Raw genomic sequence first — 24,631 nt, forward strand, 5'->3', positions numbered from 1 at the left:
TCAGACGGAGGGTCCAGGCCCAGCCTCCTCCCTCAGACCCAGGGTGCAGCCCCAGCCTCCTCCCTCAGACCCAGGGTGCAGCCCCAGCCTCCTCCCTCAGACCCAGGGTGCAGCCCCAGCCTCCTCCCTCAGACCCAGGGTCCAGGCCCAGCCTCCTCCCTCAGACCCAGGGTGCAGCCCCAGCCTCCTCCCTCAGACCCAGGGGTCCAGGCTCAGCCTCCTCCCTCATACTCAGGGGTCCAGGCCCAGCCTCCTCCCTCAGAGCCAGGGGTCCAGGCCTCTGCCCCCCTCTCCCTGTGGGACACAGTTCAGCTCCTCTATTCTTCCCTTCACCCCATCCTCATCAGGAGGATAGTAGGGCAATGGGGAGGGACCCTGAACCTGATCGTGGAAAAGATAACGCAGGGTTGAGACACAAAGCATGGGATCCCAGGGCTTTCAGTGACTTGGTTGTGTGTCCTTGGATAAGTCAGTTCTCTTCCGAGACCTGGGTGTTTCAACTGCAAGTGGAATAACTTTGCTTTCCCAAGGTTGTAGAGAAGGATGAGAGCTGCTGGGGCAGCTGGTGGCTCAGGACCCGTAGTTAGTCCCTTCTTCCCCTTCCCACTTGGTCTTTGTGGGCACCCCCTGAGGGCGCCAGGCACCTTCTCATTGTGACCAGCCTGGGGCCCCTGAAGAAGGTCTCTCCAAAGACAGATGGTGAAGGACAGACCAGAGCGTGCAGAGCCACATGGCCTGGGCTTGAGTCCAGACCCTGGCTCCTTGGCTGTCTGTGGACAGGTAGCACTGCCCTTCTGGGCCTTAGTTTCCTAATCTAGACAGTGAGAGTCAAAGTAGTTGTACTTTGAGAACTGGGAGTTGGGTCACCAGACGTCTTCATAGGCCATAAGAGCATTCAGTGGGCTGTTAACACGGCAGATGGCTCAGGGCAGGGCAGACACTTAGTAAGAGGCAGGAATCAATATGGGGCGATGGGAAAGACAGCCCAGGACAGAGGTGAGGAGCTCAGGACCACAGAGGTCAGCTTCCTGCCCACCCTCACCCCTCTCTCCATCACTGCAGACTGCTTGTGTTCCCTAGAGTGATCCAGAGCACTCTGTTCCTGCTGTCCCCAAGTGTCCCTGCAGCCTGAAGCATCCTTTCCCTCCTCTGTCCTGTTGAACACTCTCTGGGACTTAAGAGTCTCACTGGCTTGTCCTGTGTATTTGTCCCTGCCTCTGTCCTTCCCAAGTGACCCCACCCTCCCAGGCCTGAGTTTCCCTTCTCCCAAATGCTTAGGACCATAGTGTTTCGGATTTTGGAATATTTGCGTACAGTCTACTGGTTGAACATCCCTAATCTGAAAGTTTGAAATAGGAAATGCTCCCCAATCCAGAGTTTTAGGAGTGTTCTGTCAGGACTCAAAGAGCTTTGGATTCCATTGGAGCATTTTGAGTTTCAGATTTTCAAATTAGGCATGCTTAATCTTCAATACCGCTTTATTATTGCCTCTCAGCTTCATAGCTACCCTTTATTGCCTGCTTGGCAAAAATGGAGCTGCAGACTTTCAATAGATTTCCTTTGCAGCAGAAGGAGCCAGAGGGATTCTGTGGTTTGACTTTTATGTGGGCAGCTTTGTGCTCCTGTCTTGAGGTGGCTGGAGACAGGTACAGGGGACATTCAGCGGTGCTCAACTCCATCAGGTTTCAGTGGCTTCCCTTTAGATGGTTTCCCAGTCTGTCCCAGCTCGAGTCTCCTGGCCTCAGCCTGCCTGCGCTGTGGAGGGTCTTCTTGGGGCCAGCACCTGTGGATCAGCGCTGGCCTGGCAACCCAGAAGACCTCAGGGCAACTCTGTGAAGTGGAGGTGTTAATAAGCCCAGTGTTTTTGTTGTTGTTGTTGTTGTTTTTTTTAATATTTATTCTTTAGTTTTCGGTGGACACAACATCTTTGTTTGTACGTGGTGTTGAGGATCGAACCTGGGCCGCACGCATGCCAGGCGAGTGCGCTACTGCTTGAGCCACATCCCCAGCCCAAGCCCAGTGTTTTTGAGGCACAGAAAGAATAGCAATTTGCCCTGCCAAGTGTTCTAAATTGAACACAGAAAGTTTAAGGAAATAGTGACAGTAACAGGTGGTCCTCTATAGAGGGGTAAAGAAGAACTCAAAAGGATGGCCTAAGACTCAGGGAGGGTACTCAAAGGAGCTACCCTGGAAAAGGGGCCTCCTTCCCTAGGCTGAGGTTCAGCCCTCACTGGAGATGGTAGCTGTGGCCCAACAGAGTTGCCCTGGGAAGTAAGCAAGTTGCCTCATGCATGGAAAGCATTTCGCTCAGCACCTGGCTCAGGGTGAGGGCTGTGAGGGCTTGCCACTGGGCTGTCTCTAGTCCACATGCCCGCTCCCATGTGTATTAGTTCCTGTGGCTGCTGTAACAAATTATCACATATTTGGTGGCTCAAAACAACTCACATGGGGTTAGGGCTTTAGCTCAGTGGCAGAGCGCTTGCCTAATATGTGTGAGGCAATGGGTTCGATCCTCAGCACAAGAAAGAAAAAAAGGAAGAAAGAAAGAAAGAAAAGCATTTACAACTCCCCACCAAAAAATTAAAAAAAAAAAAAAACTCACATTTTTTTTCTCTTGCAATTCTGGAGGTCAGAATCCACGATCAAGTGTCAACAGGGCCATACTCCCTCAGAGGCATTAAGGGGAGAATCCATTTCCTGCCTTCCATTTCTGGTGCCTGCCCTGTGCCTTGGCTTCCTGCCAGATCTGCCTAGTTTCTGGGTGTATTGACATGGCCTTCTGTCTTCTGTCTCTGCTCAAATTTCCCTCTGCCTCCCAGAAGGACACTTGGGATTGCATTTATAGGATAATCTAGGATAATCTCATCTCAAAATCCTTATCTTCATCACATTTTAATTTTTTTTTTAATTCATGTCATCACGTCTTATAAACTTGCTAGGCTCCAGGGTTCCGACCTGATGTCCTTGGGAACCCTTACTCAGGCCAGCACACCACATCCCTCCCCATCCTGTTTGCCTGCTCCATGCCCAGGGGTGACCTTGACCACATCTGCAAGCTCCCTTGCCCTTCATCCTCCAGGTCAGCTTGGACAAAGGGAGGCACGGACAGAAGGCTGGTGGGTGGCTGGAGAGTACACCCCTGGGCCGCCGCCCCACCTTGGTTCGGTTCCGACAGTGGAGGCCGCGACATCCTCAGGCAGCCCCTCTTCGTGGTCGGCATGCTCTGCAGGTGGCAGCTACGCCATTTCTCCCCCTGTTCCTCCAGGACTCAGCAGAACCTGACAAGGACCCTCCCTCCTGTTGCTGGAAGCTGGGAGCCTTCCCATCCCTTGGGCAGAGAGACCCTGACTTAGGGCGGCTCAACTTACTGTTTTTTGATTCAGGAGCAACTGTGCTTTGAGTTTGGAATCTGACCTTCTCCTGGACTGGCCACAGGCTGCATGGGACTGTCACATGCCCATAGGGCCACTTCCCCATCAGCCCTGGGGTCCCCAGGGTGAGCAACCGGCATCCCTGCCGTGCACTGTGCAGTTCAGCTGGAGGCTCAGTTGGTGTGTGGACTGCATTTTCAATTTATGGTATTTTCAACTCACCACGGGTTTATTGTGAAGTGACCCCTTTTAGATTGGGGACCGTCTGTGTCTGTGACCCCGCACACACCTGTACGTGGTGCCCTATTAGAAAGTCTGTTTAAGAAATACCACTGCAAGGCGCCATTAGTGGCTCCGCTGTTGCTCACTGAGTGTGCTCCTTTGTGCTAGGGTTTCATAGGGTCTGGGTGGCGGCCGGAAGCCCAAGTGACAATGCTTGGAAGGCGCAAGAGTGTGAAAGATGCTCAATTTCACAGCAAATAAGCAAAGTAAAGAACCTTAATGGCCACAGATACTATTTCTTCATCTATTGTACAGGCAATAAAAGGAGCCTGGTTTCACAGGAGATTGGCACTGCCAGTTATTGACAGGAATGACGTCGGCTCCCTTTCTGTGGAGGGCAATTTGGCCTGATCCATGAAAGTGATGGAACTGTTCTATGACCTGGAAAGTCCACGCCCCGAGTTTTCTCCTGCAGAGTTATCTCATGCCTGCCCAAAGGCGACAGACAAGGATCAGCAGCTTAGGGTTGTCCCTTGTGCTCAGGGAGGACGGTCTGCCTGAACGCCCATCACCAAGAAGGCTGCTTCCATGCGCTGGGGGTCCTGGTCCACTTGTGTGGCTATAACAAAATGCCCCATGCTGGGTAAGGTATAAAGAAAGAGGTTTATTTGGCTCATGATTCTGACGGCGTGACAGTCCAAACAGCACGATTTCTGACACCCCTCTGGGACCAACATGGCAGATGGCATCACATGGAGGGAGCATATTTGAGGAAACCCACATGGCCAAAGAGTGAGCAAGAGACCAAGGAGGGGCCACTCTTTTAAAGAACCCAGTCTCCTGAGAACCAACCCAGCCCCACGGGAGACCTAACCACTCTCTTGGAGACCCACATTAGTCCCTCCTGAAGGTGGTGCCACCACAGTCATTCCATCACACCCCCCACTAGGCTCCACGTGTGACCGTCCCGCCACCTGTCAGTAGAGCCACACTGGGGACTGGGCTTCTGGCACATGAACCCCCCGCGGGACAAACCACGTCCAAAGGACACTGATCTGGGGCGGGTTCGAGGGCTTGTTCTGAGGACGCTGAGCACATGACACTGCGTGATGAGTCTGGAGGTGCAGCAGCACACCATGGGCCTGTGTGTGCGTCAGCCCTAGCCAGGGCCGCTCCACCTCGGCACCGGCACCGTGCCCCCCACCCCAGGCTGACGGTCCCTGGTGCCGGAGTGTCCCGTGTGTTGCAGGTGCCAGCAGCAGCCTCGGCCTCCCAGGCAGCAGCCTTTCTCCCCGCCCCGTGAGGGCAGAGCTCCCAGCTGGGGACGGCCTCGGGAAGGGAGCACAGGGCACCAAGGACGGTGTTGCCTCCTGGGAGGGGACTGAAGAGGAGTCGGGCTTCATGTACTGGTGAGTCCTTGGCGGGCCTCAGAGTGTCCTGGGAACCCGGCCTCCCTCCAGAGACTCTCCGGCTGGCTGCGTCAGCTCTGGCTGCCCTGGGTCTCTCTCACCTGGTCCCCTGCCGGGACCCTCCTCTCACTCCCTGTCACCTCCACACAGAGCCCTTCCGCGGCCAGCCAGGCTGGGCAAGGACCCCTCTCTTCTCCACCCCTCTCTCTGGCCCTCCGGTCCCTGATGTCTGTTATAATTTCTACCTGTGCCGAGTCTTCCCTCAGGGACTCCCCGAGGGCAGGGGCCAGTCCGCCTCCCTGGGGCTCTGTCCTCAGGGCTGGGCACAGAGTAGGCACAAAGTGTTCTTGAAGGATAGGAGCCTGCTCATTGACCAAATGCCCCTCAGCCTCAAAGATCCCCCCCTCTGGGACAAGATCAGGCATGACAGACACACAGGGACACACTCTCCGTTTCTGTGCCCTGCCCCTGGTGCTGGCAGCTGAAGTCACTCGCTGAATGTCGTCATCCACAGGGTGGATGGGGGTTCCATCAGCCCAGCTCCTTACCCCTCTCAGTCTCGTCCTTCCCCACAGGATGGGGTAACCCTGGGGCCAGCTCCCGGGCTGTGAGGATCCAGCGGTGTGGTGGTCAGTGGTGGGTGCTGGCCTGGCTCAGCAGGGGTCCCCAGTTGTTTGATCAAACACTGGAAGAGGTGTGGCCCCAAAGGTATTTATAGAAGTGACCAACGTTTCTAATCAACTGACTTTACCGTTCATGTTCACGGTGCCCAACGTGACGTTCTCAGGCACATTTACAGGCGAGCTGATGGCTACAGTCAAACAAACTAACACATGCCTCTCACGCAGTTCCCTCGGTGGCCGTTGTGGTTCTAATCTGGTGACTGTAAGTGAAGATTGTCGTGACGGCGTAGGCGAGACTGATTCCATCAGCTGACAGGTCGCAAGAGCAGAGCGGAGGTTCCCCAGGAGCAGGAGATTCTGCTTGGGCCCACAGCTCCAGCTGCTGCCTGAGTCACCTCCCTGCAGACTTCCGACTTGCTGTCTTAGTCAGCTCAGGTGCTGTAATAAAACACCACAGACTGGGAGGCTTATAAGGAACAGAGGTTTCTTTCTCACAGTTCTGGAGACTGGGAAGTCCAAGACTGAGGTGCCAGCAGATTTGGTGTCTGGTGAGGGCTGCGTCTGGTTCACAGATGGTGTGTTTATACCACCACGTCCTCATGTGGCAGACGGAGGACTCTGTCTTTTAAGAGAATCTGTCCCATTTGTGAAGGTTCAGTCTTCATGACCTAATCACCTCCCCAAACCCAGGGGTCAGATTTCAACACAGGAGTTTTGGGGAAGCACGGATTCCGGCACCTGCCTTGCCAACCGTCCCCATCACGGGAGCCCATCTCTGCCGAGGATCTCAGGGTGGGTCTGCTGCTGGAGCTGTTCTGCTGGTGGAGCCTGGACAGATACAAATGGGAGCAGCCATGGAACATGCCCAGCATGTGGCTGGTGTGGACAGAGGGCTCGGGAGACAAGGGCTGCTGCATGGTGCCCACGCCGCCCAGCTGGCTGCCGAGTGACCAGGCACTCTTCACCTGGCCGTGATGCAGGCTGGGTAAGGGACCCGTGCTCAGCGCCAAGACTGGGATCCTAACACGCGGCCTGGCTCCAACATCCCCGTGGCTGACCACAGGTGCATACTCTTTGCCGTGACCTACTGGGGGGTGGTGTCCCCTCCCAGGAGATGGTGGCAGCCTTGCCCATGGCCATCCTCCAACCAAGCAGGGTGCAGGTGAATGGACTTAGGGGTGGGGTGGGAGGCGCAGCCTGGCCGGGCCCTGGAGGTGGAGCCCTGTCTCTGTCGGGGCAACCCCGATGGGTGTGGCCCTGGAGCAGGCAGGAGAGGGCAGGAGAGGGCAGGAGACCATCTGCCTTCGCCCCTCAGGCTGAGGCCCTGGGAGGGACCCTCTGCTTTCTGTACTGCAGCTTCCTCGTGGGTAAGGATGGGGCCCACTGGGAACTTTGGGTGCTTCCCTTGGGTGGCTTCTTGCCCCCTCTGGGCCTCCATTTCCTCCTCTGTAATGTGGGTCTGCTAACCTGGCCAGGTGCAAGGGCTGCTGGGGAAGTGGGCGAAGGTGTGCGGGGCTGGGAGCATGCTCAGTCCCGGCCAGCGCCTCCTCCACGGTCGCTCCCACCGCCTTCTGAAGCACGGGCTGCCCGGGGCTGTCCATCACCATCTCCTGGGCTTTTACCTGTCCCCTCAACTGACCGCTGATGAGAGCAGGAGCTGCTCCCTGGGGACTCGGCTCTCCTCTTTGTCCCACAGAGCTTCTCCAGGAGCCGGAAGTGACCTGGTCTAGAGGGCAACACAGATGTCCTCTGACACATGCATGGTCCCACCTGCATCCCGACGTGGTAAGTCTGTCCTGGTCTGGGGGGTGTTGGCCCATCTGGGCCGGGTCCCTGCAGTGCCCTGTGTAGTGTGGCACCTGGGGTCAGGTGGGAAATGAGCAAATGCAGGAGGGGAGGGAAGAGTAAGAAACGGAAAGAGACAGAAAGAAGGGACACACACACACACACACACACACACACACACACACACACACTGGAATACTACACAGCCTTTAAAAGAGAGGGACCTGGCCATTTGTCCTGGATGAACCTGGGGAAACACTCTTAAGTGAAGCCAGACACCAAAAGGCAAATACTGCATGATTTCACTCATCTGTAGGATCTAAAACAACAATGTCCAACACAGAAATGGAAAATAAAACAGTGGTTACCAGGGGCGAGGAGAAGCAGGGAGACATGGTGAAGGGACACAAATGAGGAGATACGCAGGGTGCACAGGTCCAGGGCTCACATGACCCTGGGGCCGCAGCTGATGGTACTGTGTTCAGGAGTGTTGCTAAGAGTAGCCAGCAGGTGATCTGGTACACCAGGGCCAGCTGGCTCATTTCTCGGGATGGTCTGTCCTGCCCTTGCCCGGGCGCTCTGAGTCCCTGCTGTGGGGGAATGCTGTCACCTCCCTGCGAGTCTGCACAGCTCAGGTACACTGCCAAGCCCTCCCTCCGCAGGCCAGCCCCAGCCCCCAGGAAGTTCCAGGGCTGTGAGGACCTGGAGTTCCAAATGGGCAGGACTTGGCTCTGACTCCTCTGTGTCCCCGCCCAGGGTCTGGCAGGTGGGGGTCGGGGAGAGGAGGTTTGTCCAGCAACTGGTGAGAGCCAGGCAGCCGGGCCCCAGGCCTGGAGCTCGGGCTGGAGTCTGCTCCTGCCCTGCAGTCTGCACAGGCTGGACGGCACTGGTGGCACCAACGCGTGGTGATCCTCTAGTTCACAACACACGCTCTGCCTTCTCCTGCCAGAGCCTTGGGCTGTGGGGGAAGCATGTGCTCTGTCCCTCTGCCTTGGGCAAGCCTCCTGCCCTCCCTGGCCCTTACACAGGCTGGGATCCATTCAGCCCCTTTAATCCTCTCCTGTGGGTGGAACTGGCTTCTCTTTTGAAGTCCTAACCCCCAGCACCTCACTGTGCCACTGTATTAGGGGAGACAGATTTACACAGGTAATCACGCTAAAGTGGGGTCAGGTGGGTGGGTCTTAATCCTATGTGCGCTGTAAGACGAGGTCAGGACACAGACACACAGGGGAAGGCCCTGTGAGGACGCAGGGAGGAGCCGGGCATCCGCAGGCCCTGCCCACACCTTGATCTCCAGTTCTAGTCTCCAGAATCTGAGAAAGTTCATTGCGGTGTTTGAAGGCTCCCAGTCTGTGCTGCTCTATTGTGGCAGCCCCAGCAGAGTAATGAAGCCCCGCTGCGAGTCTTCACTGTCCTGCGTCCCCAGGGCCTTCCCCAAGGGCTGGGGGCTGGGCCTGATGCCCTGAGGAGGGTTCTCATCAGGGGCAGCACAGGGCTCCCCTGCTCTGAGGGACCTTGGCATGCACAGTGAGCAAGCGCAGCCCCTCGTGCCAGCCGTCACACTGGGAAGGAGTTGGAGAGCTTGCTGCCAGCGCAAGGGTGCTGTGTGGGGGCTGGGTAGGAACGGGTCCCTAAGAAGTGCCCCCTGGTGGTTCTGCTGGGCCGGTGTGGCCCTGGCCTGCAGCCCCGCAAGTTGGTGGCTGAGCTCAGCCTGGCACAGGGACTTACCTCCAGCCCAGGCCTGTGGGGTTGCAGCTTCCAATACGTTGGATGCTTCTGGCTGCCCCAGCAACTCTGGTCTCCTGAGGGCCAGGGCTTCTTTGGCCCTCCACCGAAGCACCTTCATCCTAAGGCAGTGAGCCCTTGGGTGAGTGCTGGGCTCAGTCCTGCCCCCACTGCAGTCCCCGCCTCCCCCACTATTCCCACAGGGAGCTCAGCCCGAAGAACAGGCCCTTCCTCTTGCTCCCTCTGTGATCAGCACTGCCCTGCTTCACCCCAGCGGACAGACACAAACCCCTGCTCTCTAGGTCTGCACCCTCTCCCAGCCTCTTTCCTGGCTGCGACCTCCAGTCTGTGCCCCACCTGGCCTTAGAGATGGCCCTGCACCTCCTCAGCTCCAGGCCTCCTGTGGCACCCGACCCTTCAGCCAGGCGCCCCCACCCTGCTTGTCCATAGCTTACCACCCTGTCGCTATGTGTGCAGCTTTGTCTGGGGACTTTTTATTTTACACATTCTTGTTTATCTTGATATTATGGGTAGAAGTCTGCGTGTCGTACAAGGGGCTTCCTGTCTCTGTGAAAGTTGGGTGGTGTGCGGGCGTGGATGGGCCCCTTCGCCTCTCACTGGATGGATTTTAATTAACGAATCATAGACATATCAAAGATAAATGATGATCATGGATGAATCCTTTATCTACAAATCATGGATAATTCAATAAATGTAGAGTAACATATTCTTTTTAAGCCCACATGGAATGTGTATTAAAAACTAAACAAAAATTGTGCTACAAAGAAAATAAGAAATTGAAGTAATACATAGTATATTTTCTCATCTTATTGAATTTAAGCTAGAAACAAAAAGATCGTTAGAAAATATTGGTATCTACAAAAGCCCGTGGGTCAAAAAATTATCATGGAAATTAGAAATATCCTAACCGAATGAGAATATAAGCAATTTATATCCACATCCATGAGGTGCAGTTAAAGTGGTGCTTAGAGGGCGATTTGCAGCCTTCAATGCAGATCAAGCACAAGGGTCAAGGACATGCAGTCCCTTTCGAGAAGGGAGACAGACAAAATGAAAGAAAGTACGGGGAGGGAAATAAGTAAAGGCAGCGTGCAGTGGGCAGGCTGGCGATGCCCTTGAACTCTGGTACTCACGCAAGGAGGACAAGGCAGAAGAGGAGCAGCGCGGACGCCATGGCCCCGTACACCGTGCCCTGGACCAGCCCTCGCAGGAACACGCTAGAAACGGAGCTCTTACCTGCGATGGGGAAGCGAGGGCTGGTTTTCTCCTAGGGCTTTGAGGTCTGGGCTCTCTCCTCCCACCCTGGGCCCATCCCGTCCTGGTCCTGAGGTGTCTTCACTGTGGTGGGGTTCACAGGCCCCAGCACACTCACCTGGTATCAGGAAGATGCTGGAAGTGTGGATTCCATACGGATTCCTGCCCGCACAGTGCAGCCTCCTGACTATTTCTGGATCCCCCCTGAGGCTGATGGTGCTGTTGGCCCAGGGGCCAAGCGTGGTGCAAGTCACCTGGAGGCCGCCATCCACGCTGTTCACACCCACAGGGACACCGCCCACCCACCACTGCACAGAGGGCGTGGGGATCCCGTGGAAGGAGCAGCTGCACTGCAGCTTCTTCTCCAAGGAGCAAGAGGAGTTGAGCAGCCTGGCGGGTGCTGTGGAGAGGGAGTGGGAGTCAGCAAAGCACCCGACTTCCCTGCTCCCCCCAGGACCCAGCTCTCCCCTTAGTTGTTATTTTCTTTTTTTAAAAAAATATTTATTTTTTAATTTTTAGGTGGATACAGTATCTTTATTTATTTTTTATGTGGTGCTGAGGATGGAACCCAGTGCCTCACAGGTGCTAGGTGAGCGCTCTACCACTGAGCCACAACTCCAGCCCTTAGTTGTTCTTTTCAAGGAGTTTCAGAATCTCAGAGTGGGGGTGGCCGCAGAGAGGCTCCCCATCATCTGCCCCAAACTCGGGCTCTGCTCTTAACCCTGACCTCTTGGGCCCAGAGGGTAGGGGAGATGTGACTGTTGCAATCAAGGACCCAGGACTTTCTCTTGGGGTCACCATTTTCCCATGTCCCCAGCACTCACAGACCGCTTGGAACTTGGCCAGGCTACTTCTAGTCGAGTTCTCTAGGGGGAAGTTCAAGTGACGCCCAATGATGGTGCCATGGTCCTCGGGCTTCAGGGTGAGGTGCAGCCCAGAGAAAGAGGAGAAGGAGGAGGAGGAGTCATTGCTGGAGACAGCAGTATTGGAGGACATGGTGGCTCCTTCCAGGAACTGGTCTCTTTGTGGGTGTCTGGATGGTGCAGGTCAAGGTCATCTCCCTTGCCGCAGGAATCCTGGGATGTAGAGGTCTGGTTCTGGGTCGGGTCTGAAGGAGAGGGAGGGAGTCCACACTTGGGGTCAAGAGACCCTGGGGGACACTGCACTGCTGCAGTGTTTCCATCTGGAACCCCTCCCCGCTGCCACCCTCCCAACATCATCATGGAACCTGGGATTGTGAACTTGGCGTGGACTTTCACACCCAGACTTCCTTTCTGTGCACAGAGAGGGCACACCTCGTGGCAAGGGTGAGTGCACTTCAGAGGCTCACGTAGGAGGCAGAGCTGGAACCTGACCTCTGCACTTTCGAGACTGAGGTTGAGAACCTGAGAACCTGCTTTGCCTGGTCCCTCGACTGTCCTCAGACTGAGTCCCTAGTGCTAGCTCCTCTGGGTCTCCTCCCACCACCCCACTCCTCCTCAGGCTCTGCCCCTTCCTGCCTGGTCTGTGATCATGTCCCCCTCTTTATCTTACAAGCTGGAAGTTGCTGGGAAAGTCACTTCCCTTCTCTTTGCCATTTCTATTCTGAAAAATAAAGTAACAGCCGCATTTATCTAACGGTATTGTTCATGTAAAAATTTAATATTCAAGGTTTTATAAAGTACCTGGTGAAGTAAAAGTGACACAATTACCAGAACCCCCTCTGGATTGCCTTCTTTGCAAAGCACTTAATGCAAGAGACTGAAGGTCACCTGACACTCGGAGTTCAGCATCATCCCTCAGGGACAGCACTACTTTGTTCTCTTAGATCTGTGTAGAACAAGCAGCCACGCCATTCTTTTGAGTATATCACGGACTGCAGGGCCCAGTCTTGTTCCTCAGGACTCCTTCCAATGGGGGACTCCGTCCCTGGCATCACCAGCAGTGGTGGCACTGGGTTCATCTGCAGCCGCAGAGAAGCTGATGTTTTCATTGAGCCAGTAGCTTACCATCATGGAATGCCTGGGGATTCTTTGGGAAATTCCCACGGGGGATTATAGCACACACTCATTCACTGATGTGTGTGTGTGTGTGTGTGTGTGTATATATACACACACATACATATATATATATATTTGGTACCAGGGATTGAATCCAGGAGCGCTTTGCCACTGAGCCACATCCCCAACCCCTTTTTGTATTTTATTTAGAGACAAGGTCTTGCATAGTTGCTTAGGGCCTTTGCTAAGGTGCTGAGGCTGGCCTTGAATCTGCAATCCTCCTGCCTCAAGCTCCCGAGTCTCACTGGTATATTCTTGACTTCCATCAATACAGAAGAAAGTCTAACATGTAAAACATGTAGGGAGGGATCTAACTTGTGAGAGAGACCTACCTCAGGTCCTCAGTATCTGCCCTGTGCATCTAGAGAGCAGGGTTTGTACCCATCCTCCCGGTGGAGCGGGGTGGAGCCGGCTGTGGTTGACACCCACACAGGGAGCCTGGTGCCCTAATGGCCTTGTGGAGTTGCTACACCATCCTCCAGGCTGTCCCTATGCCTCTATCATCCTTTCCAAGCCAAAGAGGAAAATGCGTCCTTTCTACACATACGCCACACATTCCTACCTCTCTGTGTTGGCTTGGGCCACTGCCTTTTATGACTCTTTCTTCTTTCTACTTTGAATCCCACCTCCCTCTAAGCCCAGGTCAAGGGTAACTTCCTGCTGGAAATTCCTCTCTGGATCCCCACAACCTGGACCCCAGAGGCTCATCAGCTTCTGAGGCCTCTTCTAAGGCAGTGTTTCAAGCAGTCCTGAGGGTGACTCACCTGATACCCAGCCTCCTGGGGTCCTTATTTCAGATTTGTTCAGGCAATCAAATCCCAAGTTTGAAACAAACAAACAAAACCCTCTGTTTTTCTGTCTCCTTTATGCCTAAGAGTGTAAATGTGACAGCTCTGGCCAGTGAACCAGGTGGAAGACAAATGCTATAAAATTATTATCAGCAAATAAACACCTATTCATCCTCCTCCCTTTATGCCATAAAGATTGAGCTTTGAAACCCTGTTCTTTGCCTGGAATATTAGCTAATAAAATTCCAGAGCTGGTTCAAAAAAAAACAACTAAGTTTTCACAATAAAGTAAACTAGTCTCAGAAAGAGTTGAAGGAGACATTCCTTTCCCTGCAGCAATAAATCAACAGATTTTGTTGGGTGTTATAAAATGGCTCAAGGAATTGGATTTGATACTCTGCAAAACAGAGAACATTTATTAGGGTATCATTTATGTTCTCCTCTGCAATATGCAGTTTGGTATGAATATTCATGACTATTACTGACAGCTTCCAGTCTTTGTTAATACAAATCTGCCCTTGGAAGAACAATTTAAATAAAATGGTCTTAAGAGACTCCAAAAACATTAGAAATCATTCCATGTCTTATGAAAATGATCCAAACAAAACAGAATTCTGATGGGTTGTCCTCCTTGGTGATGGCTCAGGTGACAGTAGCACCGTACCTGACATCTCCGCTTTCCTAAATCACATGCTGTCTGCGGCTCCATTGCACTCTCCTGCTAGATTATCAAGCAAGGATTGTGAAAGACGTTTTTACGTAAAATACCAAACCCAGGAGGCTCCCTGCTGGAGATTTCACTTGTTCTGATGTTGGCACTACTTCTTCCTTGTTGCTTTCTTCTCCCTTTTCCTGAAATATGGGTGTGATGCTGGAGGTGGGACAGCCATCGGGCCACCACGAGGTTGAAACCAGAGGTGCGAGGATGCAGTGACACCCACACAGGGAACCTGGTGCCCTAATGGCCTGGTGGAGTTGCTACACCATCCTCTAGGCTATCCCCATGCCCCTTCATCTGGCTGTCACTCTAGTAGGAAAATGGGTGAAATAACTATCAAGGGAATCCACCCAAGAGTGGGCTCCTTTGGGGAAAGGCCTACGTTATAGATCTGCTAAGACAGGTTCTTGTCCAATAAATATTTGTTCCCGGCTTGTAAAGAGCACTGGCCTGGGCCTGGGATGGCCGAGTTTGAGCTTCAGCTGTTCCTTGTGTCCAGCACTGCTTTCTGGCTGACCTGATGGACATTTCCAGCTACTACTAGGAGACCAGGGATCATGGATGCTCTCCCAGTTTTCCTTGTAGCTACTGGTGGCCATGTGACACAGCTGTGATCAATACTGCACAAGTGGAAGTTGGCTAGAGCTCTGAAAAGTCTATTTATTTATTTGTTTATTTTGGGAATGTTTATTTGGATTGAACCCAGGGAGCTTTACCACTGAGGTACATTCTTAGAACTTTTTTCTTTTCTTTCCTTATCATTTTTTTTTTCTTTTGTATCAAGATTGAACCCAGGGCATTTAACCACTGAGCCACATCCCTGGCCCTTTTAAAATATATCTTTATATTTAGAGACAGGGTCTTACTAAATATTTGCTGGAGAAAAATGTTCTTTATAAGCTGGGAACAAAAGTGCTTACAACCTTGCTAAGCTGCTGAGGCTGAGTTTGAACGTGAGATCCTCCTGCCTCGGCCTTCTGAGCTACTACACCCAGCAGTATATCTTTTCTTCTCTTTTGGAATTTCTTAAATTTATTGAAATTTTACTTGGGAGAGGAATCTATCTTTTCTTAGACACATAATTTAATCCATAACACAAGGGAAATTAGAAAAATATTTTAAATTTTTGCCAATTATGTGATTTGGAAAGCCTCCAAGTCACAGGATCTGCCTCTACAAGCTGAAAAATGAGGAAAGCCAGGGGTGGGATCCAATCTGAGTTCAAAGGCCCAAGAACCAGGAGCTCCAACACAGGCAGGAGAAGGTGGATGTGCCCAACTCAAGAAGAGAGGATGTTTACTTTCTCCTGCCTCCTTGTTCTATTCCCACCCTCAGAGGATTGAATGAAGTCCACCTAAACAGCTCATGGGGGGGTCTTCTTTAGTCAGTCCACCAATTCAAGCATCAGTCTCTTCTGGAAATACCCACACAGTCACCCCCAGAAATATTTTACCAGGAATTAGACATCTCTTAGCCCAGTCAAGTTGGCACATAAAACTCACATTCATTTTTTGAAAAACATCCAATAAAATTGATAAACCTTGAATAAACTGACCAAGAAAAAAAGAAGTCAGAAATTATGAATATCAGAAAACTATGCTTTTCATTTGGAATGCTTACATTACTCATAGTTCGTACAATTATTGACACGGTTGCCTTGAAATGTGCTATCTTCCTAGTTGTTTTCTATTTGTCCCATCTGCTCTTCATCCTTTTCTCTCTTCTTGTCTAGTACTGGATTAAGACAGTATTGTATTTCACTATTGGCCTTTTGGTTGTATCTTTTGATAATTTTAAGTGGTTGCTAAAGGAATATAATATATCTCTTCAAATCGTTAGCACCATCTATCTTCAAATAATACACTATCTCACATATAGTGAAAAAACTTTAGCCAGGTTCAGTGGCACATGCCTGAAATCCCAGTAGCTTGGGAGGCTGAGACAGGAAGATCACAAGTTCAAAGCCAGCCTCAGCAACCCAACATGGCTGTAAGCAAAAACTTGGTGAGACCCTGTCTCAAAATAAAAAATAATTTAAAAAAGGCTGGGGATGTGGCTCAGGGGTGGAGCACACCTGGGTTCAATCCCTGGTAACCTCCTTCTCAACAACAACAACAAAAATCCTTTGTAACACTATATTTCTATGTCATCTCCTGTCCTTCAAGCTACTGTTTTTCTACATGGTACCTCTTGGTATTTTATAACCCCCTGCCAATACTGTGTTGCCATCTTTCTTTTAGAATGACAGGAATGGCATGTTCTCCCATCCTCCCCACTCCTGGGAGGTGTACAAAGCACAGTGGTGAAGACTGTGGCTCTGGAGTCAGCCTGCCTGAGTGTAAGCCTAGTTCCAGCACTTGCCAGCTGTGTGACTGTGAGCAAGTTATGTCCCCTCTCTAGGCCTGGGTTTCCTCACCGGTAACTGGTAGATTATAACAGTACCCAACCTGTAGAATCACTGGGAAGATTAAATGAGTTCACGGATGTAAACGTAAGCACTGAATAACCAAGTGTCCATCATCCTTCACTCTACCCTGTCTGGTCACTACAGGCATTTGACTCTTTCCAGTGATGCTTTGGTCAGGGAACCAACTTCCTCCTTCTCTCAGCAAGGGCGTGCCCCAGGCTTCCAGAGGATCAGCCGTTTCAAACCCAACTTCCGCTTTTCAAGTTTTTTCACTGTCCAATTCTTTCCTTTTCCTCTAATTTAAAACCTCAAATTGAAGGCTGGGAAGAGGCTGGGCTGGTTCCAGCTGGGGCTTTGCCAGTGACTCGGTGGATAGCTCCGGCAAGTCCTTCCCTTCTCCCGTTCCTCATCTGTAAACTGGAGCGTTTCTCTGCAGAGCCTGCGACCGTCCTGCAGACCCAACAGTCTGATCTCTTCTATCTCTTCCTTCCCCAGGGCTGAAGCTCCCTGGGCCGGCTTCCCTCCCCTCCCCTACACACTCGTTTCCTTTTCCAACTTTACCTCCTGGCCGGTACGAGCGCTCCAGCCTGGCCCTGCCTGGGGTCTCCCCCTGGCTATTTCCTGTCTTCCGCAGCTGGGCTGAAAGCCCAGGTGACAGTTACAGCGACCCTGCCTGGAGAAACTACTTTCCAGAGGGACAGACTGGTCCAGGATTTAAGGACTCAGCCCAATGAACCGGCACGCGGAGTAACTGTGTCAATGTCCTTGTCACACAGGGCAAGGGACCAAGGTCGCGGAAGGCTAACTGATCAGCAGATCAGCTTGTCAGACTGTCTGAGAGTCCCGCGGAGCGCCACCAGCCTCGCGCCTGGAGGTCATCCGGCCATACCAGCCCGCTAAGCCCCGCCCACGGGCATCCAACGGGCATGCGCGCGCTGTGCAGAGCCAATCAGGGCCGGCGAAGCGCAGGGACCGCTGGGATGGGGCGGGGCCGGGCCACGGGGAACGCTCTGGTCTCCTCCGCGGGAGCCAGCGCTCTCGACAGGCTCCTCTGTGGTCCAGCTGGCGCCCAGTGGTCCAGATGGTTCTAGACCCTTGCCAGCCCTGGCCAATGAGTTGTTAAAGGACCCTGCTCCCTCGACCCAGTGGGCAAGCGGGTGAGGGACTGATGGAAAGCCGTCAACCAAGGAACTGGAGTCCAGCGCTTCACCCTCAGGACCAATCAGAAGGCACTCTGTCCATCCCCTTGTTTCCTGTCCTGCAGCCCAGGCCCCCGCTGCCAACAAGCCGAGGCACGTGAGGAAGCCCTGTTCTCCATTCCCCTGCCCAGCCCAGCCCTGACCGAGCCCCAGCTGAGACCCGGTCCTCTCTCCCACTCACTTGATCTCATTCTCCTCTCGCTTTCCACGCCTACCACGCTTCCTCTCCCCAGCCTTGTCCTCTTGTTTGTCTCAAGCAGATTATGTTTCTTTAGTAGAAGCAAACGTCAAACCTTTAAAGAGGATCATAACTGAAGATTTCTGCTAGGCAAGATTCGTATAGATAGTCACTCTGGATATGAACCCATTTTCCAAAATTACAAAGCAAGAGAGGAAACAACCCCCCAGGAATGAGGCTAAACTCACCAGGGTGCTGGAGTCCCTGTAAGTTCTGCTCCTCTGAGCTCCAGTCACATGAGCCTGCCCTGGGCTTTTGAACTCACCAAACCTCCCCCATCTCAGGCTAGCATCTGCTGTTCCCTCTGGCTAGTTCCTAATAAAATAATTCAGGATCAACACAACTGCTTCTCTCTCTGAGAAGCCTTCTCTGATACTGCAATCTAAACAAGTTTCCTCTCCTGTAGTTTCTCATAGTATTGTCCTTTTCTTTCCTAGCACTTATCAATATTTCATTTATTGGTACTGGGGATGGAATCCAAGGATACTCTACCACTGGGCTCTATTCTCAGCTCTCTCTCACTTGCCCTTTTAAATTTTGAGACAGTCTGGTTAAGTTGCTGAGATTGACCTCAAACTTGAGATCCTTCTGCCTCAGCCTCCCAAGTTGCAGGTGTGCACTACCATGTCTGGCTCAATGTTTTACACTATAAATTTGTGTGTATGTCTTCATGGTATATTCATGCAGACCACAATTCCATGGGGACGTGGCCATTATCTTGCACAAACTGGGTGCTTATACTTCTGTGGAGCATGTGAACTGCATGTGACAGCTGCTTGTACATGTGGGAGTTATAAAAGCATCTACTCTGAGTACAAGATGCCTCTCACTGGTGCTGCAAGACCACTGTTCACTCATAGGGAAGAGATGATCCTCCTTCAATTACTGAAAACTACTGACATCTGGATCCAGAAGGCGGGGTTGTCTTTCATTCTGAAGGGAACAGTGCATAGCCATAGTACATCCTAATGCCAGAATCCTGTTCTCACTCCTTGCTTGCCTACTTTTCAGCTTGGCCAAGAAATTTTGCAATAATCTCCCGAGGACTCTCTTTGCCTCTCTCTTATCTCCATCTCTGTGTTTCAGGATCTGTTTCCATATCTGATCATCCCACTTCCTTGTTTCAAACCTTAACAATGCTTTGTAATTCACTTGTTAATTCATGTAATTATTTGACAAGAATTTTGAGAGATTCTTATATTTTAAGCACAATTATAGGTACTGGCAATACAGCTAGAAAACAAGACAGACGAAGACCTTCCTCCCATGGAACTGCATTCTCAGAGTCAGAATAACGCCCTATGAGATCAAGCTCCAGTGCCAGGTCCTGGCATTCAGGCCCATTGTGGTGTCTTCTCCATTCTCATCTCTGGATACTATTTTGCTCATGCTCGTGATTTTTGCTCACCCAGGTGGATGTCATGTAAAGATACTGAAGTTCCAAGGGGGATGAGAGGTCTTGTCCAAAGGCATACAGTCACTAAGCATTGAGGTTGGGATTTGATACAAAGATACCTGGTGTTCTTGTACATATATCTCTTGTCCCACCATAGAGGATCAAAACACCTTCCTGATGGAGCTGTCTCATCATTTCACATGTATTTTTCCTTCTTGTGACACCATCACAGAATGGAGCTAACCAAAAAACAAATCACAATTTATCAACAATGGTTCTGAGACCAGGTTTAAGAGTAAACCTCGATCCATGGAGAACCAGCACAAGGGATAGGTGGGGGTTGAGAGGAATTAGTGAGCTGTGGAGATTCTGATGGCTCTGAATTTATTATCAACTCCATGCTTTCTAGGGACTCAGTGGGTTTTGTGGACTTTTGTAATTCCGTGGATACTAGGGACTCCGGGTGTCACGGAGTTTTCACAGCCTTCACTGTCTGCAGTTTAGCTTGCTTTTCCTGGAAGGAGCTATGGAACAGTCAGGCAAAGAAAGAAGGGTATTGGAACAAGCCTAGAGGTGAGTATCCAAATCTTAAAAGGACAGCTCTTTGAGTACAGAGGTAAGCAACATGGATCAGGTGTTGGCTTAATTTTTGCTCATAATCCCATGATTGGAACCTGCGGCCTGTCTTCTTCCTCTGGTCCTGCCCCTGTGCACCCCCCTTTACCAGGTGTCACCAAACTATTCCCCAGATCCTCTGGGACATCTTGTTTGACATTCTTAGATAGGTTTGGTCTTTCCCTCCTCTGGATTTTTTTGTGTGTGTGTGAAGGTGCCTTTTCTACCATCCTGTTTGCTCACTGAGGGCAAGACCTGGGTGAGACACCAGCATTGTACAGCGCAGAGATTAGGAGATTTGATAGGAAACATTGGTAGTATTTAATAGATATAATCTATAAAGGGACACCAAATTTTCACATAGGGTGCTTGGAGAGTGGCAGAGGATTTCTGGTCTTAGACTGTAAGATATGGTAAACAATAGATGTCTAGCACCTTCCAGCACTTTCCCTTTCAAGTGCTGCAGAAGATGGGAGTGAAGTATGAATGAACGAGTAACCGAGGTGTGGCCTGGCCTCCAAGCACTTCAGGCTGTCTTGGGCCTGTGGCATCTACAAGGTGCTGAACACTGCTTGCTAAACACCCAGAGGCCAACCTTTGGTTTCCACTCTGATGCTAGAACCATTGCTAGGGGTCCCCAATTCTCTTCCCAGTGGAGATTCAGTGTGCTGGGTGTGTGCGTGCGTGCATGTGTGTTTGTTGCAATCCTGATTACTCTTTAAATTATGTCTCTTAATTTTCATCTTTCATAAGGCTCTCTGGGGCCTTAACTTCACCACCTATAAAATGATCTGCAAGCACATTCTATGTTTATATATCAATGCTGAGTAGGGGAGATTCTTCTCAAGCCCTGTATTAACTTCTTCCTGTAGGACTTTTATTTTTATTTTTGCAGTACAGAGGATTAAACCCAGTGGTTCTCTACCAACCAAGCTATATCTCTAGCCCTTTTTAAATTTTATTTTGAAACAAAGTCTTGCTTAGTGCTCAGGCTGGTCTTGTAATCCTCCTGCCTCGGCCTCCGAGTTGCTGAGAATACAGGTATGTGCTACTGCACCTGGCTCTCTTTGAGTCTTAATTACCTTATATTCATAGACTGGATTCCAGACACAATGGGTACCTACCAAAATCTGGTTCTCAGAAGATGGGGTGGTTATGGATTTCCCTGGTTCAGCCTTCTTTGGAGACATCTTGGGTTCTGGCCTACTGACTTCAGGGTTCTTTTGTGCTTTGATCTTTGCAGTTTTCTTTGCATTCTTCTTTCTGATATGCTTCACTCTAAGGAAATGAGCTTCTGATCAGTTCTGGCTCTCTACCTCTCTGCATCCCAAAATGGACTCTGGTCTTGATCATAGGTTCTGGTTTAGAGCCCCAACAACACTACCAGCTTGCTGTATTATCTATGAGAAGCCACACAACCTCGCTGGGAATTGGTTTCATACCCTATATAATGGGGATATCCTGTACATTGTAAAGAGATCACTAGTCCAGCTGACTATACTTCAAAATAGCTCATCAGTTTTCCCCGCCACTCACTCCTTTTCCTCCACTCCTCTGATGGCCAGTCATTCCCAATCCCACTGCTCTTGCTGCCTCTCGACACTTGCCTCTGCACAGGCTTGGCTCTTTCCTGAGAGATGAGGCACCATCTGCCTGCTCTGGCCTCCGGGCTCTTGCTGTCTGATCTGTCCCATCCCAAGGTTATGCTTCCGTTCCCAGCTTAGCAGCCTCTCATGGCTCCCAAACAAATATTCAGTCCAAGGCATCTAGCATCCAAGCAGCCAGAGGCCCTGATGCCCAAACCTCTGGCCTGACCTCCAGCAACTCTGCCTTACTCTGGGCTTCTAGCCTGTATTTTCAGCAAAGTTTCAAGGGTCTTTATGAAATAACACAAAGGACCTTTTCCAACCCACTTTTAACCATTACCTGTCACTCTCAAGGTACCTGACTTCACACAGACACTGAGAAATGCCTCAGTGTGCTGCTGGGCTTCTATATACTACTTTCCACCAAAATGGGTACTTGGTCTTCCAGGCTCATTTCAGACAATGCCTATTTTGTAGTACTGGGGATTGAACCCCGAGCCTTATGCATGCTTGGCAAACACTGTACCACTGAGCTACAGCCCCAGCCCTTTTATTTTGAGAGAAGATCTCACCAATTTTCCTAGGCTGGCCTCAAACTTGTAGTCCTTCTGCTTCAATATCCCGAGTAGCTGGGGTTCTAGGTGTGTGCCACCACACCTAGCTCTGTCAGTACCTTGTGGTCTCTCTGTTGGCTTCTCCAGGGCCACCACTTCTTTCCCAGACTTATCTTTTGTAAAATGCATTGAAAACTGCGTCCTGTGGGTGTGTTTTATGGCATGGTGTAGCCCTGGTGTCTCTGTAATGACCCTTTTCAGACCCTGAGCTCATTGACTTTGCCCTCTCTGTGCTGGTACCAGAGCTAGAGTATGCAGGGTAGCAGGTAGGTAGGTAGCTGGTAGTAGGGAGAATTTAACCACAGTACTGGCATCTGCTGTGTGCCCCCAAAAGTCTCTGTGTTAGAGACCTAGTCCCTCAATTCACATGTTAATGGTATTTGGAGCTGGGGCCTTTGGGAGGAAATTAAGGTTAGATGATGTCATGAGGGTGGGACCCCCATGATGACATTAGTGACTTTTACAAAGAGGAAAAGAGACCTGAGCTAGCACCCTTGCTCTGTCTCACCAAGGAGTACCCTCTGCCATCTTATGATGTAGCAAAAAGGCCCTTACCAGAAGCTGAGCAGACACATGCCATGCTCTTAAGACAGAACTGTGAACCAACTAAACATCTTTTCTTTGTACATTCCCTTGTCTCAGGTATTTTGTTACAGCAGCAGAAAATGGACTAAGGCATACTCACATGAAGGGGAGGAGGCAGAGGAAGAGCAATGTGACTGCCATAGATCCATAGACAACACCCTGGAGCAGCCCTTTCAGAAAGATCTGGGGAGCCAAAGGACTCCTTCCTGGAAGGAGAGAGCACGTGAGGAAGGTTTCCCTCCCAAGACCTCAGATTCAGAGCCCAAACTGCTCCCCCCACCAGCTCCCCAGCCCCACCCTGCTCACTACTGTCCTCACCTAGTCACCGGGTCCTCCACTCACCTGACACCAGTAGAATGCTCACAGCATGGGTTCCCTTTTGGTTCTTGCCCTCACAGAGAAGGCTTGTGCCCATTTCTGGCTCCTTGGCCAGGTTGATGGTGCTGTTGGCCCAGGGACCAAGCGTGGTGGAAGTCACCTGGAGGCCGCCATCCACGCTGTTCACACCCACAGGGACACCACCCACCCACCACTGCACAGAGGGCGTGGGGATCCCGTGGAAGGAGCAGCTGCACTGCAGCGTCTTCTCCAAGGAGCAAGAGGAGTTGAGCAGCCTGGCGGGTGCTGTGGAGAGGGAGTGGGAGTCAGCAAAGCACCCGACTTCCCTGCTCCCCCCAGGACCCCGTCTTTATTCATGACTAACAGGGAGCTTCAGGTAGACTTTCTAGAACCCCACAGGATCTAGGCCTCACAAACCAGTACCCCATTACCCCCCACCCCTGGGGTGCTCGGCCTTGGGATGATGGGGAGTGATTTTCTGAGTTCCTGCCTTGCCTCCGATCCCCGTTCCCCAGGTTAGACACCAGCCTGAGCTCCTCTGCTTCGCTCCTCACACCCCAGCTTCCGCCTTAGGCTCTGTGATCAATCTGTGTCTGGCTGCTGTCGGGCAAATCGCTTCCCTTCTCTTTGATGCTTCTAGGCTGGTGAATTGGGGCAGTAACCAAAACTATCTCGTTATTATCTGAGAGTGAATCTGTAGAGCTTCTAGCTCAGTGCGTGATAAAGTATTTACCCATTTGACAAGTAGAACACCTTTCTGTTTCCTTCTTCCCAGTCCCTGGTGGCCTCCCATGGAGCCTCCACCTGAAGCCAAGATTGCTGTGGCACTTTGTGGGTAAGAAGGTTTGAAATGCCCCCACTCTCCATAGAATAGGTACGACACGTTGACCATGTGCTAAACATCTTGGATTCACAAGGACTGCAATAATGAGGAACAAGTCTTTACACTTTTATGTGTGTTTTCATTGATGTTTGAAATTGCTAGAGGAAAGGGAGCATTATCCCTTGATCTCTGACTTTTCATCTGGGTCATTGTGGCCAGGGGGAGTTTTCAGAGGGTTCCAGTGCACACCCCGTCCCCTGCTGCCCTCTGCACTGTCTTTACCACCTAGAAAGAGTGCCCAAGGGGATACGAAGATGCTGAGAACCGACTAACCTCAGGGCTCCCTGTAACACCCGAATCAGCTCCTTGTGCTCACTGTCTCCAGCCTGCCTGAATGAGCCCCCACACCATCCTCACCTTCAACACCACGCCCTGGCCCAGCTGAGACACTAATCCGCATTGGTTGTTTGGTGCCTAGTCCCTCACCTCCTCTGTCTTCTCACCACCGTAGCCTGCCCCTCCCCTGGCTCCCTAGACTGCCCAGCGTGCTTCTCATCTCACTTACTTGGCTCTAGCTGTGGCAGCCCCCGGAGCAGTGGGGACATTCTCAGGCACAGGAGAACCCTTCCCTATGCCGGAAGGGACGAGGTGATGGGTAGCGGCAAGAGGATGTGGTGGAGGGAATCAGATGTGTCTTGGCAAGGCAGGGACGTCTGTCTCCTTGGTCATCCCGAGGGCCTGTTCACCTGGAGAAGCAGGAATTATATAGGACGAGATCTCAGGAGCAGCCAGGACAGCTGGGACACTCTGCCATGTGTAGCCCCAGTGCCATGTCTCCTGTCTCTTCCCTTGTCTTTCACTCCCCTTCCCCATT

The 24,631-nt window shown here is 51.5% G+C and overlaps 2 protein-coding genes across 2 annotated transcripts; both read right to left on the bottom strand.

The window, feature by feature from the left end:
• Positions 1 to 7,152: 7,152 nt before the first annotated feature.
• On the bottom strand, positions 7,153 to 11,406 carry LOC143384282 (SIGLEC family-like protein 1). Its single transcript, XM_077105895.1, has 5 exons — positions 11,235 to 11,406; positions 10,529 to 10,810; positions 10,290 to 10,392; positions 9,139 to 9,257; positions 7,153 to 7,346 (listed from the first exon to the last, which is right to left on the bottom strand). Exons 1-5 carry the CDS (start codon positions 11,404 to 11,406, stop codon positions 7,153 to 7,155), a joined length of 870 nt encoding a protein of 289 aa, XP_076962010.1.
• Positions 11,407 to 14,195: 2,789 nt separating this feature from the next.
• LOC143384283 (SIGLEC family-like protein 1) lies at positions 14,196 to 24,362 on the bottom strand. The gene is made up of 5 exons (XM_076839324.2): positions 24,323 to 24,362; positions 22,938 to 23,219; positions 22,696 to 22,801; positions 20,935 to 21,088; positions 14,196 to 14,264 (listed from the first exon to the last, which is right to left on the bottom strand). Exons 1-5 carry the CDS (start codon positions 24,360 to 24,362, stop codon positions 14,196 to 14,198), a joined length of 651 nt encoding a protein of 216 aa, XP_076695439.2.
• Positions 24,363 to 24,631: the final 269 nt, after the last annotated feature.

The sequence above is a fragment of the Callospermophilus lateralis genome, chromosome 18 (genome assembly GCF_048772815.1).
Source record: "Callospermophilus lateralis isolate mCalLat2 chromosome 18, mCalLat2.hap1, whole genome shotgun sequence".
Lineage (NCBI taxonomy): Eukaryota > Metazoa > Chordata > Mammalia > Rodentia > Sciuridae > Callospermophilus > Callospermophilus lateralis.